The 15,411-nt window shown below is 46.1% G+C and overlaps 1 protein-coding gene across 5 annotated transcripts in view; it reads right to left on the bottom strand.

Moving 5' to 3' along the window:
* Positions 1–15,411, bottom strand: part of CAMTA1 (calmodulin binding transcription activator 1) — a 225,154-nt gene that overhangs the window by 44,154 nt on the left and 165,589 nt on the right. For all 5 annotated transcript variants that reach the window (XM_031506667.2, XM_021534234.3, XM_021534235.3 and 2 more), the window contains exons 6-7: positions 11,438–11,591; positions 1,533–1,673 (exon numbers count right to left, since the gene is read on the bottom strand). In XM_031506667.2, the coding sequence (XP_031362527.1) occupies positions 1,533–1,673; positions 11,438–11,591 (295 nt within the window). The remainder of the gene's footprint in view (positions 1–1,532; positions 1,674–11,437; positions 11,592–15,411) is intronic.

Here is a 15,411-nt window from a genome sequence, read left to right as displayed (position 1 = left end):
TGACAGACACACTGTACTCTGAGAGGAGCACACAGAGCACACAGCACTGGAGCTGCTGAAGAATGTTCAAGCAAGGGCCACCAGAAGAAAATCCTCCATGAATTAAACCAGCCAGCACCTTTACTGGCCTGTAAAGGTATCATCACTTGCATTCCTGAGAGCTTGTAATCAGGCAGGATGAAGTAAACAATTCTGACTGCAAAGGCACCTTAGTCACCAGCTCTGTGCAGGGACTGCTTTTGCTGTTTAAAGAACAGCAGCCCATGAATTTTTGATGTTTCTTTCCTTAATTGATTAATTTTCCCTAGAATGAGGTAAGAACATTAATTACAGAACTGTAAAATGACTGAAGGGGGAAGAAGCTGCTCGCTATAGCTCATGGCTACAATTATAAATGCCATCTTCTGGGCAACATAAAGCATCCATGTAGCCACTGCAATTTGCTGAATCTTTTGTTGCTTGCCCTTGAAGAGGAACTTCTCTATTATGTGTTCAAGATTTAAATGAGGTCACTTAAAGTAGTTCAAGATAGTGCTTTTGAGACTAAATACAATATTAAATCTCTCTATTCTCCTAGGTATAGAAAGAACAGGAACAAGGGAAAGACTTTCATGCTGCTGTATTTGTGGATGACAGTAAGGGATTCGGAATGTGTGTGTCAATGTGCAAGCCAGTTACAAAACAAAGCAATACTGTTGTGTTAAAAAGCACTGAGCAGACTTAGCACAAGACAAAACATCAAAGGGAAGAATAAAAGGATTCATGTTCAGATCTGCAAGCCTGGATCAAATGCTGAGCCTTAAGGGGTGAATTTTAATCCAAACTCAGGTATTTCAGAGGTCATCGTTCTTATTTAAGCCTTGATTTTATAATGCAACTGCTCAAGAAAAGAAGAAAAAAATAACCCTTTGAAGCACTGACAACTTTCCTTTATAAGCTTTGCTAAAGACTAGTTAATGTGTCATATACTTTGTTTGACCAAAGTGCTAGAAAAGAGCAGCTATATAGCAGATGAGTTGGAAAGTGAATCACTTAGCTTTCCATTGTCTGTGGGAAATGCTAACACTAAGGGTGCTGTTTCTTGCTGCTGTAGTGTCATCCAAAACAAGGTCATCTTCTTTAACAAGAAAGAGATCTGTATTTTCATGATACCTAAATAAGACCTGTCTTATCTCAGTGGTACCTTGCAGTTAACCACCTGAGCACTTCTCAAAAAAGTGAGCTGCAGGGCAAGGAATTCAGAGGGTGAAGCTGGAAGCATATTAGATTTTGGGGCTTTGGTAACATAATTTGTGCAGGTAGAAGAGAATGTACCTTTTTGAGCAGCTCATGTATGAACTGCATTTATTAGAAAGCATTGACATTTCCTCCAGAAGTTCCAGCTGCATCTTTTTGTGCTCGAGACCTCTCCTGTCAACTCTTGAGTTCATTGTGTCCCAGTGTTTCATGAGACAGCATTTTTATCACCTTTAGAAACCCTGCTCCCAGCCTGGATGAAGCTGAGTCCCTCTGTGCCCTCCCAAGGTACTCACCCAAGGTACCAGTGCAGAGACAGTTGTGTGTTCGAGGCTGGGGCTTGGTCTGGTGGCTGTCGAGGATCTGCTGCACGAGCTGTTCCACTGAGAACCCTGAACTGCTGTTGCCATTGCTGCATGTCCACTTGATGCCATGAACTGCAAATAGAACAGTAACATTTCCCATCAGAAACTCAAAATCCTGCCAAAACCATTAAAAGCCACTCCAAATTACCAGCAAAAATCTATTCCTGCTGTTTTCTGTCAGAACGGAAAGGAGACCTATAAAAAGCAACAGTAATGGATCCTGGTTTAGTGTTCTTTGTTCCTCAGTATCAACAGGCTTCTAAAGGCAATTCCTGAATTAGGTATATATAGAGGAAAAACTCCTCAGTAGAGTATCTGGCTCTATTTCAGTCTGCTGCTAACAGGACTCTGCACCTGCAACAACTCTCTGTAGTGCCAGCAACCTTCACTGAAAACCCAAAATCAACAAAAGACTTGGTTCCATTGAAGTAAAGCAGTATAATTCCAAAGAGCATTTTGGAATCTTTCTCTGTCTAATATGAAAACAAAATCAGCTTTATAGTAAAATCAGCAGCCAAAAATACACCAGAGTAACAGCAAATGCAAACCTTCTGCCAGGTCCTCATTGCCAGACCCCGGGTGACAGCAGTGAAGGCTGACTCATTTTTTGGGAGTGACTAACAGACACTGCGTGAGCTCCTCCTCAGACTTGGATGACCTTTTAGTAATTTGGGAAAATGGACAGGTGGATGATGTTACAGAACACGTTGCAAACTGAAGCTCTTTCCTTGGGAACTCTCAGGGCTTGTTAGCTATTTAAATAAGAATGCTAGACTGCATACAGATACATGATTTGAATAAAGACTCCCTCTCAGAATATTTTAGTTGCAGAATTTCCTGTAACAGTGATATTTGCAACCTGACTTACAGTGGAAATGGCACTTACAAAATATTTTACCCATAATAACTGACTCAAAGCATCTTCTGTCTCTTTTAATGTCTCTCTAAGCAATTTATATGTGCATATTATTTATTTATCCTTTAAATGCACCACAGCTCATGTGCAGATTTTGTAAAGTGCTGGGAAGTGACAACATCATTTCCAAGGTGTCCTCATGCCTGGCAGCTTCTTTTCAGGAGAGTCTTTGCCATAGTCTATCAAAGCATACTCCTTGCATGTTGTGTTCTAAAATCCTTAAACCAGAATACACAAAATCAAAGCTGAAAGTCCCACGGACATAGGCTTTGTAGTAAATACTCAGATCCCTGCGTGGTGAAGGTCCCTGATGTGAAGGGAGGAAATCCTGGAAACAGCAGGCTGGGCTGATGCTCCTGTACAGCCACAGGCTGGGGCACAGGCCAAAAACAGCATCGTGCAAGGAGATCAGAAGCAAATGAAGGGATGTTTGTGACATCTAATGATTGTGGTCACAGGGGCAGCATATCCTGTGAACAGTCTTCTGTTCTTCTCTCTGATGCTGCTCACTGAGTGTGTCACACGCAGCTGGTGGAACAGAGCTCCTGGATCTGCTCTGTGAAGCAGTTTTATTGCTTTTTTTGTTACCTGTTGCTATACTGCCTCCTCACCCACTAATGTCACTTTGCCTAACAGCATCTCATCTTGGTCTAGTTTTATACTGCAGAATTCACATTGCTATTGGCCATGCTGGATAACCTGCAGAAATACTGTAAATCAGGTTTACAAGTACTCTTCCCCATATCACTATTTAAAGTGCTGCAGATAGTTTTGTAATAAGTCCCTCTATGTTCGTTTGATGACCACATTTATTGTTATTGTACCCAACAGATTTTGCTTTCTAGTATATTCACAGTTTTGGATTTCCTCCTAACACTCAGTCTCTGTTCTTACATCTAAGTTAGACACACTTGCCACTTCACTACCTCTGCTCACATTCATTTTATTATTTAAGATACATTGTTCTGTCACCAGTGATATTATGTCTAATAAGTGATGCCCAAATAGCAACTTTACAAAAAATACATTGTCAATGAGATCAGAATGCAGATTAAGTATTTTGGATGCTTTCAGCAATACAACACAAAGTTACTGAACTGCAATTGTTATTGATGAACTTTGCATTAGGTAATTTCTGGTGACTTCAGAAGTGCTTTGCTAAAGAAGTGAGCTGGTGTCCGTGTTGTTGGGTACAGAAAATCTGTTTTACTGCAGGATGGCAGCTCTGCTCCTTACTGCTGCTAAATCCTGGGATGAGCAGCACATCGTGGGGGCAAATTTGGGAAGTGGATCATGGCTCAGGGTTTGTGTATTCATGATGATGGTTCTTAAGTCTGAATCAAGCTGTGAGGTAGGAGCTAAGGCATAATGGACAGCTTTATAGCTGGGTACTTAGAGAACCATGCCTATTATTTTCAGGTCCTTCCAGCATAGCAAAGTCCCATGGAGGATCAACTGCTGCTGAGGAAAGGTCCTTCTCTAGCCTGCTCCAGCTGATCCTAAAGGGCTCTGGCTCCAGCTTCTGTCCACGTGGTGCCACTTTTTTTTTGGTGCTTATGTTCCCCATATGCTATGAAGGTTATAAAATAAAAAGCCAGTGAAGGGTAACAGATTGCAAAAAAAGAATGTCTGGATGCTTAATGCAAATTATACACTATCTTGGCACATCCAATATGCAGATTTTCTTCCTCCCTCTTTTAAAGAAAGACTCCTGTGTCTGGTGAATTGTTAGTACTGAATACCAAACACTATCAAGATGGCTTTTAACATGTCACACTTGGCTTCCTGACACATAATGAATCAGCAGGAAAGGAGATTTCTATAGGGAAGAAAGTGCATTATGCAAGGAAGGCTAATAAAAAGCATACACACATACTCTTCCTGCTTCTTAGTGGTTCAAGAAGTGAAACCACTGTAGAACTATGTTTGATTAAATATAGCCATAATATATGAACACAAAAGGGAAAAAAAAAAGAAGTCTGAAGCTTAGCAGAAATTCTGGAAAGGATTTTAATCTGGATTCCTGTTCAGACTTCTACTGCATTTCTTGATAATTTAATATGAAAGCTGTGAACTGCTTTGACAGTTCCCTTTTCAGTGAGAGCATGGAGGGGTCTAAAAGCTGCTGCATTACAGCAGCAACACATTCCTGCTGCCACACACCCTCTGCAGCACCAGGCAGCACAGCCAGGCAGAGTTACTGGTGCTGCACTGGTGCTCAAAGGAGAGAAGTGAGGCTGGGGGAAGGTCCACAACTCTGAGTGCTAATGCTACTGCTATCTCTTTTTACGAGCTTGGGCACTCACCTTTCTTCTCTTTCTTCCTTTTTGAAAAAAAGGCAGTAAAAATAACCTTCTGATAGTGCTCAGCAGCTCCTTGTTCATTAACACTGCCAGGACTTTGACCACCATGAGCAAAGGAATGAAAGATGATCTGAATTACCAAAAAAAAGGCTGCTCAGAATCCAAGGGAAACTTGCACACAGATGCATATGACTGTCCAAGTTTTTTACACCACCTTGGCTATTTCTGCCTTCTGCTGCTACTGCTGGTACTCAGTCCTGCACAATTTCCAGGCCTGCAGTCCCCCTGTCTTGCAGATATCTTCCTCCTCCTCATCACCTGAACTCTACCTCACTGTCTCATCATCACTCTAGCTTAACACCATCAACAGTTGTTTCCCTGTTTCTGTCCCTGTGGTTTCTCTACCCTAAGCAAAACTTGTTCCTAAAATACCCTCCCACATTTAAATCTGATCATTTCACCCTCTCTGAATGCTCTTAGACATTTCTCTTTGCCACTTGAAGCATTTTACACTTCCTGGTTTTATTCCAAAGACCTTGCTCTTCCATACCACCCCCCCCCAGAACACAGTTACACATACATGTACACACACAGTACATTATGAAGCCATTTCCTATACCCTGTATGTGGCTCCTCTGCCCCAGTTTGGTAAGTCTTTTGTTACTTGAGCAACAACGAGATCTCCCCCATGAAACTGGTTGGTTGGATAGACTGATGTAGCTAGAATATCTAAAATCATCAAGGCCAGATTTCTGTTTGCCTCTGCCTCCCAATGTATCTTGACTGCCTGCTGCAAGCCCTGGTGTCAGAAGTCCTATCCTCAGCCACTCCTGACACACACAAAGCACTTTAAAAATCCCCAAAGTGCTGCTGGGAGCATGAGTGGGTCCTTTGTGCATCTGCCCATTCCTGCCTGGCTGCCCACATCCTGCTCCACCAAGTGTTGACACTGAGAGGTGTTTCCATGGCGATGGTCAATTGGAAATGGCAGCCTTGTCCCTTCCATTTCCACTGTGCTTCTGCTGTAAAGGCCTTGCTCTGATTTCTCAGTTTGGCTGAAGGATATTTCCATTAGATTTATCCTTTCGTACTCAGACGCCCACACACAGTTTAGCTTTGATTTTCCAGCCTTCCATTTCCACTCCTTGCTGGTTGTGAAGGACAGGTTTACCTGAGCCTCACTGCTGGGGACAGCAGTGACACCCCCTGAATGCTAATGTCCTGCACGGACTCACAGGGGCGTTTTGCTCGGAGCTGTTCTTTCAAGAGATGTCTGCCTCCAAAACAACGGGGTTTGAAAGTAAACCTTCAACCTTTTCCTTGAAGGTTTGCTCAGATGCAGAGGGATGCTCACAGGGCAGACGTGCTGTCCGACGTCCCTTGGAGGGGGCAGCAGGACAAGACGCGGCTCTCCCGAAGCCGCTCGGCGCAGCCCTGGCAGCACATGGCGGAGCAGAGCGGCAGCCGCTTCTCCTGCTCGTGCTGTGTGGTCCTCGCCCTGCTCCGGCTCAAGGGCACCATCACCATCCTCCCCGTCCTCCTCCTCCTCCTCCTCATCCTCCTCCGGCTGCCGCTGCCAAGAGCCGCGGGGACGGCGCTCGGCGGCCGCCAGGTGGCGCCAGCGGATAAGGAACGGGCGGCGGGGCCGGGCCCGGGCCGCGCTCAGCCCCGGGAGCGGGACCGCGTGTCCCGGGCCCGGCCCCACACCAAGCCCAGAAACACCTCCCCATTTATCTACGGTTATTTTAAAAATATTTTTCTCAATTTTTTTTTTTTTTTTTTTTTTTTAAAGCAAAAATCTTGCTTGGCTTATTTGGGGATAAAAAATTCCTCATGAGCACAGCCCACACACGGAGAGGGCTTTGAGCCTCCAGCCCTTCTCTCCAGGGCTCTTCCCGAGGGTCCCAGACCTCCTTCCCAGGCCAGGAAGATCTGACACCTTTGCAGATGCTCTAGGACTGAGTCTGCCAGTCTGCCAAGTGCTAACAGAGGAGATAAAATACTAAGGAAGAACATGAAACAAAGGCCGGTGTGCCTGTAACCTCCTCAGAGAGGTTTGGCAATTGCTGCATCTGGTTTAATACTCAAGTTTGAGGGGGTCAGAAAACTATTTGGTTTAGGTTTCTTCAAGTTAGTTTCTATTACTGATGATGGTGGGCTCCTACTGGACTGCTGTCAGCACTCAGCGGGATCATTTCACTTTGGTGTCTCCAAACACAGCTGAAAGGCACCAGGTGAAACACAGCTCCTAATTGTTTTCTTTTGGCAAAGTGGGACTGTCTACAGTAGGTGAAATTTGACCACAAGGGAAACTGTTTTCCCCCAGAGTGACCCATTTAGACATGGGATCAAACTTCCTCTGGGGACATAAAGGCCACCACAGATCTCAGAGGAGAGGAAAAGTGTATTCCTGCATGAGCTGCACACCTGCAGTAGTGAAGGGGAAGATGAGAAGCTGAGCAGGTGCTGATGAGCAGGAGGCTGATGCTGGCCACATAGGCAATGTGAACAGGGGTAATCAAAGTCCAAGTGCTGGGTGGATATAAGAACCTATCTAGCACCTTCTATCATGTTTTCTTTCTAATAAAAACTCAGACTATTGCACTAAAACTGGATGTCAGCATTAATAAACTCAATGTTTTTTTTAAAGAATCCACGTTGCTTTCTATGTGGTCAGCTAAGCTAACCTGGCAAGCTTCATTTCGCATTGAGGGGCACTTTGGAGCTCAGACAAACTGCTTGGGGAATTGTGAAATTCATCCCATGTAGCATTTTTGTACAACTGATCTTTGAAGATGAAATATAACCCCAATCCTTAAATAGAGTTACTGAAATTAAATATAAATTCAAGCCAAGGTAAAAAAACTCCCAACAACTCAGTTCTTCAAACTGCATTAATTCCAATTGCTGCTGAGTTTTGTTCTGAGCTGCAGGCGTTTGATGCCTTCTCCAGTGATGACAAGCAGGGATGCAGGTTGAGGTCACCTCCAGGAGGCCTGATGGCTTCACTGACACAGAATTAGGGACTTGGGACAAGGCAAGAGCAGCCCTTGCCCCTGGACTGATGAGCACACATGGAACTTCCAGCTTGCCCAGCTGTGGCTGCGTGCAGGCAGCACAAACAGGAGCCCTCAGTTCCTGTGCAGCAGAGAAATGCAAAAAGCTTTTCCACTGAAAGGAAGACAGCTCTTAATTATAGTGGACCTGGAACAAGGATTGCAACGTAGCACCAGCTGTGAGCTTTTAAGTCATACTTTGCCAGCTGAAGGATGAGAGAGCCAAAAGGGGATGATTTGGAGAAACCCCCAACATGAGCTGGCCCACAATTTGCTGATCATATGGAGTTTATATACAGAATTCTGCTGTGATGGATTCTGCCACTGAATTTGCTTTTACCACCAGATGCCTCTAAGGACATCTGCTAATCTATTCAGAGAAATCTCAAAGCAAGACTGTAATGGGGCACAAGGGAGGAGGGAAATTGAAAGTTATGCCAAATTGAGGCTCATTCTTCACACCAGGCATCCTGAAATGACTTACAGGTGTCTCGGACCACATTCCTGCAGAATTTTCATGGATTATAGCTATTCACTTTACACAAATGTACCCAAAAGTTGCATTCATACCAAAGCAACACACACACACAACAGCCCTTTTGCTTGAGACACCCAGCTGAGATGCTCCCAACAGCTGGATTATCCCAGATCTGGTAACAGCGGAGGTGTCACAGCCTCCCTGGGCTCCCTGACCTTGCTGAGACAAGGGGCCCCCTCTCCAAATCTGCGAGGAGGAAGGAATCATCCCGTGGGAGGTCAGGAATGTGTATGAGGCCTTCCAGGCTCACATGCTTCAGTCTTGAGGTCTGACAAACCAACAGCGATGGTCCAGAGAAGGCAATCAGGAGGTCATGGACATTCCAGTGTGAATGCAGTTGACCAATAGATCAGAACTAAAGCAAAAATCCAAAGCCATGAAAACTGAAGTCAGGCTGATTAATTAATTATTTACAGTCTCAACTCAGCTGGAGGTGTTGAGAAAACCTCAAATCCTTAGAGCATCTGCAGCATTTACCTTTCATGGATGTTCAGATGGGTTCATTTCAGTCTCTTAATTAGTTCCCACACCAGCTATATTAGGACAAGTTAATGCTTTTTCCACAAAGCTCTCAGAGCTCTACGGGCACTCCAAAAAGGTGGGGTTTTAATCCAGACCACCAGTGCAAGCACAGTGACAGAATGAGCAAACACCACCCCTGCAGCCAGCCAAGAAGCTCTCTCTGGGTTCAGTGGTCTCCTGCAGAAGAAGCCAGGGCAGAAGCCACTTCTCAGCACCCAGACTTCAGTACCCTGCTCTGCTCACGAGGCTGACAAGGCTGGCACCAGGAGCTGGTGCCTGTCCCTGGTGCTGCTGAAGACTTGCTGAAGCCTGGGCTGACTTTGGGATGATGCAGCAGGGAAGGAAAAGGGAGCTGAGCAAATTATGGATGCAAGAAATGTAAACAAACTCCCTGATCATCCCAGCCAGGCTCTCTCTGCATTTCAGGAAAAACAGTTTGATGTGTTTGTCCAGCTTGGACTCCAGGACCGACGCTGCTCACCCTGCCAGCCATCTGCCACATTGCTTTTAGTTCTGCAGGCCAAGAGAACATGCTCCCACACCACTGACTGTCTGCTACCCTCCATCCTGACAGAAAAGCTTTCATACCTGACACAAGTCAACAGCTTCAACACCTCAGCCCAGGCTGAGTAGGACTTAAAGTGCACTTGTGGTGAGTCAAGAGCTGGACACTGCCACCAACCTCTGACCTGGAGGAAGCATGTTCCCCAAAGGACTAGCATCAGCTTCTCTTCCTTAATCCTGAATTACAGGATAGCCATTACAGTGGTCTGAAACAGGAACCCACCCACAGCTACAGAGGCCTTGGAGCTCCACACACACCCTGGCTGTAATCATCACTAAGGTGCCTTAAATGAGAAACTCTCACAGGAAACAGCAACTGAGAAAACAAAATAATCAACAAAACCTCACACAGCTTCCAAGTCCAGAGGAATAAAACACAACAAACCCCAACACAGAGCAGGTAAAAGGGTGAGACTGTCACTGCACCATGCACAATGCTTTGATTAAGCCATTGACAAATCTGCTTTAGGGCAGAGAAATTTGGAAACATCAGGCAATCAAACTGTGAAGTCTGTGAAAGAACGTGATTAATGCAAAAATGTGATGAAACTAATGTGCCTGGCTCCAGAATTTCATGGCACACCCTATACTGGAACCAAATCTGATGGCTTCTTGGCTAGCAGTGCCCCTCTGCTCCCCAAACACGGTTATCCGTGTCCTCTTTGTTTTCTAGGTCTGATCAGAATACAAAGCTTTTATTGTAGCTACATTTCTAAGGATGTGTTTCCCAGGATATGTACCCATAAAAAGAGACGTGTACATGCATATATACTCTGAATAATTGCGCAGAATTTCACTCTTCCCTCCTGAGACATAAAAGAGCCAAGTGTTATTAAATTTACGGTGAGTTCGTTGTAGTTTTCACATAATTTTCTTGATGCACTGCAGATTTTTTAACAGGCTGCTGCTTCCTTTCCTGTTTAATGTTAAGGTACTTGTCCAGTCTCAGCTATACCAACATCCTGGATTTCTGTCTAAGTTTATCAGCCCCAGGGGCAAATGTGTCATTTTCTCTATCCTCCTCTGCCCTCCAGCTTTGTGTGGAAAAGGAATGCATGGGCCTGCAGAGTTCAGGATGCAACAAAGGACTGCAAACTCAGATTACCAGCACTGTGGTCAGCACAAGGCTGATCTTTCACGGATGGCAGAGATACATCAGGATGCACTCTGTGGCTGTGACCTCCAATTACAGGAGGCTGGGCATGACACCAGCATCCAGGCAGGGGCAGGGGGCAGGAACAGAAGACCTGGTATTTGTTGACTCCTATTTGGTATTGTGGCTTTTTCAGTTAATTTTCTCTTGGTTATAAGGCCCACTTTGTGTCTAATTTTTCTTTCATTGCAAAAAGCTGTTTGTGTGCACATTGGAATGTGATCTCCAGGGGAAAACTGTGATGCAAAGGAAAATATTATATACCAAGGCAGATGCAGAGAGGTTCAAAGAACTGCCTGTCTGAGGGCAAACTTCCCCACCACTCTGCAAACCTTCTCTAAGCAGCCTTCTTGTTAGGCTGCAAAGTTCAAAACTGAAGGAAATGATGCTCAGTTCAAAACACTCAGTTCCATGGGGCCACCTGTAAGCTACAGCAACCCACTGTGACCTGACAATGACCACCCAAACATGGAGTGCCCTTGGGAGAATCCACCTGCCAGTACCACACAGGCTCTTTGCAGGTGAGCAGGTGCCTACAAACAGCCCTAGGACATGCAAGAACATGGTACAGTTTTCCCCCAGTGTGCAGAGGAGACCTCTGGGGACAGTGTGAGCAGCTCTCACACCATGCACCCCAGAAGTGTTTAATATTGGAAAGAAAGTGTGTGCAGATGCAAACTGAGTTGGATGGACAAATGACTCCTTCACAGGATTGTTGTTGGCTGTGAGAGACACTGGACTCTAAGTATACAGCAAAGAAGCAAAACCAGCTCCAGATACTCACACATGGGTTTGAGCTGCCCGATGAGCTCCTCTTTTGTCCACTTTGCCCATTCCTTCTTGTCGGTGTTTATTGAGCACAGGATGGGGCCGCAGGGCTTCCCGCAGTCCTCGATGGCCGGGACGTTCAGGTAGTGCACCAACACAATGTCTGGGTTCTGCAGGGACAGCAGAGCAAGAGTTATGTTGCTGGGGCCAGCACTCTCTGCATTTAACCTCCTAATTAAAACTGTGACAGCAATCATGATCAGACCCCAGATTGCACTGGATTTCCCTGAGGTCAGAGCTGTTCTTTAAAAGAGGAGTTTGCACACGGCTTCACCCACCCTGAGGGCCCTCTGCAACTTTCCTGCTCCACTGGTATATTCAGCATGGACCTCTTTTCCAACCCTTGCAACACCAAACACCTGGGGTTTTCCTATGAACATCACTGACAATGAATATGCTTTGGTTTAAGGGACCTTTTGTTTGTTTGAGACAATGCTTCCATCAGTTCTGGTCCACATCAGTCTTTTTTCAATATACAGAAAATCACCTGAGAGCATCAGAAGAGCCACACTCTCCACACAGTGACAGAAAACAGGAGGGAAGAGCCGAGGAGGCTCACAAACAGTCTCACAGAGCACCCCAAACATCACCCCAAGCCTGTGATTCCTGCTCTTTTGAAGAAAACTGCAGAGGGCTGGGACTGGAAATGTCCCTTGCAGGTTGGGACTGGAAAAGCTGCAGGAGGACAGAGGTGCTGGCTCCCCACAGGCTGATCCCACAGCTGATCCTGCGGGTGGATCACACAGGCAGATCCCACAGCTGATCCTGGAAGCAGAACCCATAGCTGATCCTGCAGGTGGATCCCACAGCTGATCCCACAGCAGACCCCACACTGACCCCACACTGACCCCTCTCCCCTCTCCCTCCCCAGGCCCCTCTCTGGCTCCTGTGGTCCCGTCCCACCACCACCGGAGCAGGAGCTGAGCTCTGTTCAACCCTGCGGGCCCATCAATCACCTCAACAGCAGCAGCAACCCCGCCAGCTCCCCAACAGTCCCAGGGAGATTGTTCAATAGATAATAACAAGATTGAGGAGATGACTTCTTTCCCTTAAGTCATTTACTCCTAAGTTCGCAAACTTTAATGACTGCTTTGGAATTATTTATAAAAATAAATAGGATAATGGTGTAATTAAAACTCTAATGTTTCATTAATGTTGTTAGAGCCCTGTTCCAAAGGGGAGTGGGAACACAACCCATCATCCACTTGCACAGGTTGTGCTGATGGGAGCACTTGCTTATGAAACCAGGGGAGAGCTGGAGAAGGACAGGGACACCTTCCCCGAGGAGATGTGAGGAGGGAACTTCTGGTGGGCAAAGCACAGCCCTGAAGCCCAGCACGCTGGAGCTGCACTGGAGCAGCCCAGGGCAGGGCAGGGTGGCACCCAGCCCTGCTCGTGTGTGGGGTGACCCTGCCCCTCTCCTGCACCCTGCACACCGGAGCATCCTGCACATCCCCAGGATCAGGGAGGGCTGCTCACGTCCCCCAGCTCCTCCAGGCTGCCTAAGAAGGTGCTGGCAGTGGGGAGGCCACTGGTGTACAGCACCACGGAAAGCAGGGCAGCCCTGCAGAGCATCCCCTCAGTAACCAGATATATTCCTCGGTCTGGAGGACAAGCTCTTTTAGGTTAGGAAAATATGCAAGCAGGAACTTGCATTTTCCCCCTCTATGGATAGAACTGCAAGCAGGGGATTCTCAGTGAAGATTCTGTGAGAAAGCAGTATTAAATTCTTGCAGCCAGTGCTAAAAGAGTTGTATTGCACTGAGGGAAGAGGCAAAGAAACCTTGTAAGGAACAGCTAAGAATTTATTTCAGAGTGGTTTGGGGAAGTGCTAAAGCAAAGAAAACTGTTGGCTCTTCTATTCCCAAGATTCTTCTGTCTTAGGTTGCAAATGCAAGATGTGGCCAGGGGTGTGCATTCTATTGCCATCTTTTAGAACCAGGTGGGGCAGTTATCTTCTGGTAATAGGTCAGCTGTTAAAGCCAGGTGGGGCAGTTTTTATTTATCTCTTCCACAACCAATCCTCCCTCCAGGAGATCTCTTCTGTTCATGGGCCATTAATTATTAATTATCTTGGCCACTGAGTGTCCCTGCATGGCTGAGAAAATTCCATCACCTCCTGGGAGATGCTCTGCCCAGGGAGGAGCCAAGCATTCCTACCTGGATCCAATCTGACCTGGGAATAGCACAACAGCCTCTGCCCCTGCATTCCCAGAGGAGCAGCTTCCTTCCCCCTGCATTCCCAGAGGAGCAGCTTCCTTCCCACTGCATTCCCAGAGGAGCAGCTTCCTTCCCACTGCATTCCCAGAGGAGCAGCTTTCTTCCCCCTGCATTCCCAGGGGAGCAGCTTTCTTCCCCCCTGCATTCCCAGAGGAGCAGCTTTCTTCCCCCTGCATTCCCAGAGGAGCCCAGGCCCATCTCCCCCAGCCCTGGAGCTCCAAGGAAAACTCCCCCCTTGTGCAGGATCCTGCTCCAGCAGAAGCACAGCTGGGACTGCAGGAGGGCTGAGCCACCCTGGGATGGGGCTGAGCCACCTCCCTGACACACAGCAGGTCAAGTCATATTCTGACTCTGTCAGTGTTGATTTGTGTTGTTGAATTTTTATTTTTAATTTTTATTTTTATATTTCCTAATAAAAACCTGTTATTCCTACTCCCATATCTTTGCCTGAGAGCCTCTCAATGTCAAAATTAAAATAATTCAGAAAGAGGAGATTTACATTTTCCATGTCAAGAGAGGCTTCTGCTTTCCTCAACAGACACCTGTCTGTTCAAACCAAGACATCTTCTGAGAAAAACAACTGGACCTTTTGTGTTCAGCTCTGAGGGGTTCAAAACCTTCCTTTTCACAGGCACATCTGCCCAGACAGAGGACACAGAAAACCATCACAGCCTCTCATTCTACAAAGGGGAGGTCTGAAACATCAGAGTTCTTGTGCATAATTCAGAAGAGGTTCAGATAGTAAAAATGATTACCCATACACCCAAATAGTCTCCATCAGCTAATTTAACATCATTAGTGATCTAGATGATGAAGTAATAAAAAGTAATATGCTTCAGAGATTTCATGCAAATACACCTCTTGCTCCCAGGGAAGTTTCAAAGAAGGGAGCAAGGACACAGCACTGGGTGATGTGGCAGCTCTGCAGGTGCTTCAGCCTTCCTCTCAGGTATTTTTCACAGCCTGGCAGTGCTGGTTTGTCACCAAGCAGGTCAGCATTATGGGGCTTCCTGGCTTCAGTGCACCACAAGCAAGTGGACCTCAGCAGTGGACTGGCACTGGAATTTATACTGTTTATATGTAAAAGCACATAAAACAAGCACAAACCAAACAGGTTTTTTCCTTATGCCTACATCTCAAAGCTGACCTCAGAATGACAAACCTCATGAATGCCAATCTACTTGGTGAAATGTTTTGACACACATGAAGAGAATACATATGTTTTGGAAAGCTCATAAGTAGCAGCTAATCACTATTTGTGATGACCTACTAGGAGAGCAAGAGAGATGTGAAAGACTGAAAGAAAAAATACTAATGTAGCTTCCTTGGCTTCTCCTGCCTCCTCAGTGTGGCACAGGAACTGCCTCCACTGCTGCTGGGGGTGAGCAGGAGATGGGGCAACAAGTGCTTCAACACAACAAGTCGTTGGTTTTGATGAAGAAAAATGCAACTGCGACATCCGTCTGCCTCTTGTTTGAAGCTTCATCAGCACTAAGTGGTCAATAAATCAGACTGGCATGGCGTTACACTTCTTCCATGGCTTAACCATTCATCTAATGCCAGTTCTCATGAAATATGAAGGAGAAAAACTATGTGATGGTGAAAGTGTACACATGACGTTTCCCCCCTCGCACAGCCCCCTCAATATCAGGCTAGCCCAGAGGTCCAGGGCTGTGAGGAGAGGAATATCAGGAGATGGCAAAGATTTCC

Source organism: Lonchura striata, chromosome 24, assembly GCF_046129695.1.
Source record: "Lonchura striata isolate bLonStr1 chromosome 24, bLonStr1.mat, whole genome shotgun sequence".
Taxonomy (NCBI): domain Eukaryota; kingdom Metazoa; phylum Chordata; class Aves; order Passeriformes; family Estrildidae; genus Lonchura; species Lonchura striata.
The sequence above is the reverse complement of the archived record's forward strand: the minus strand, read 5'-3'. Positions and strand labels throughout refer to the sequence as shown.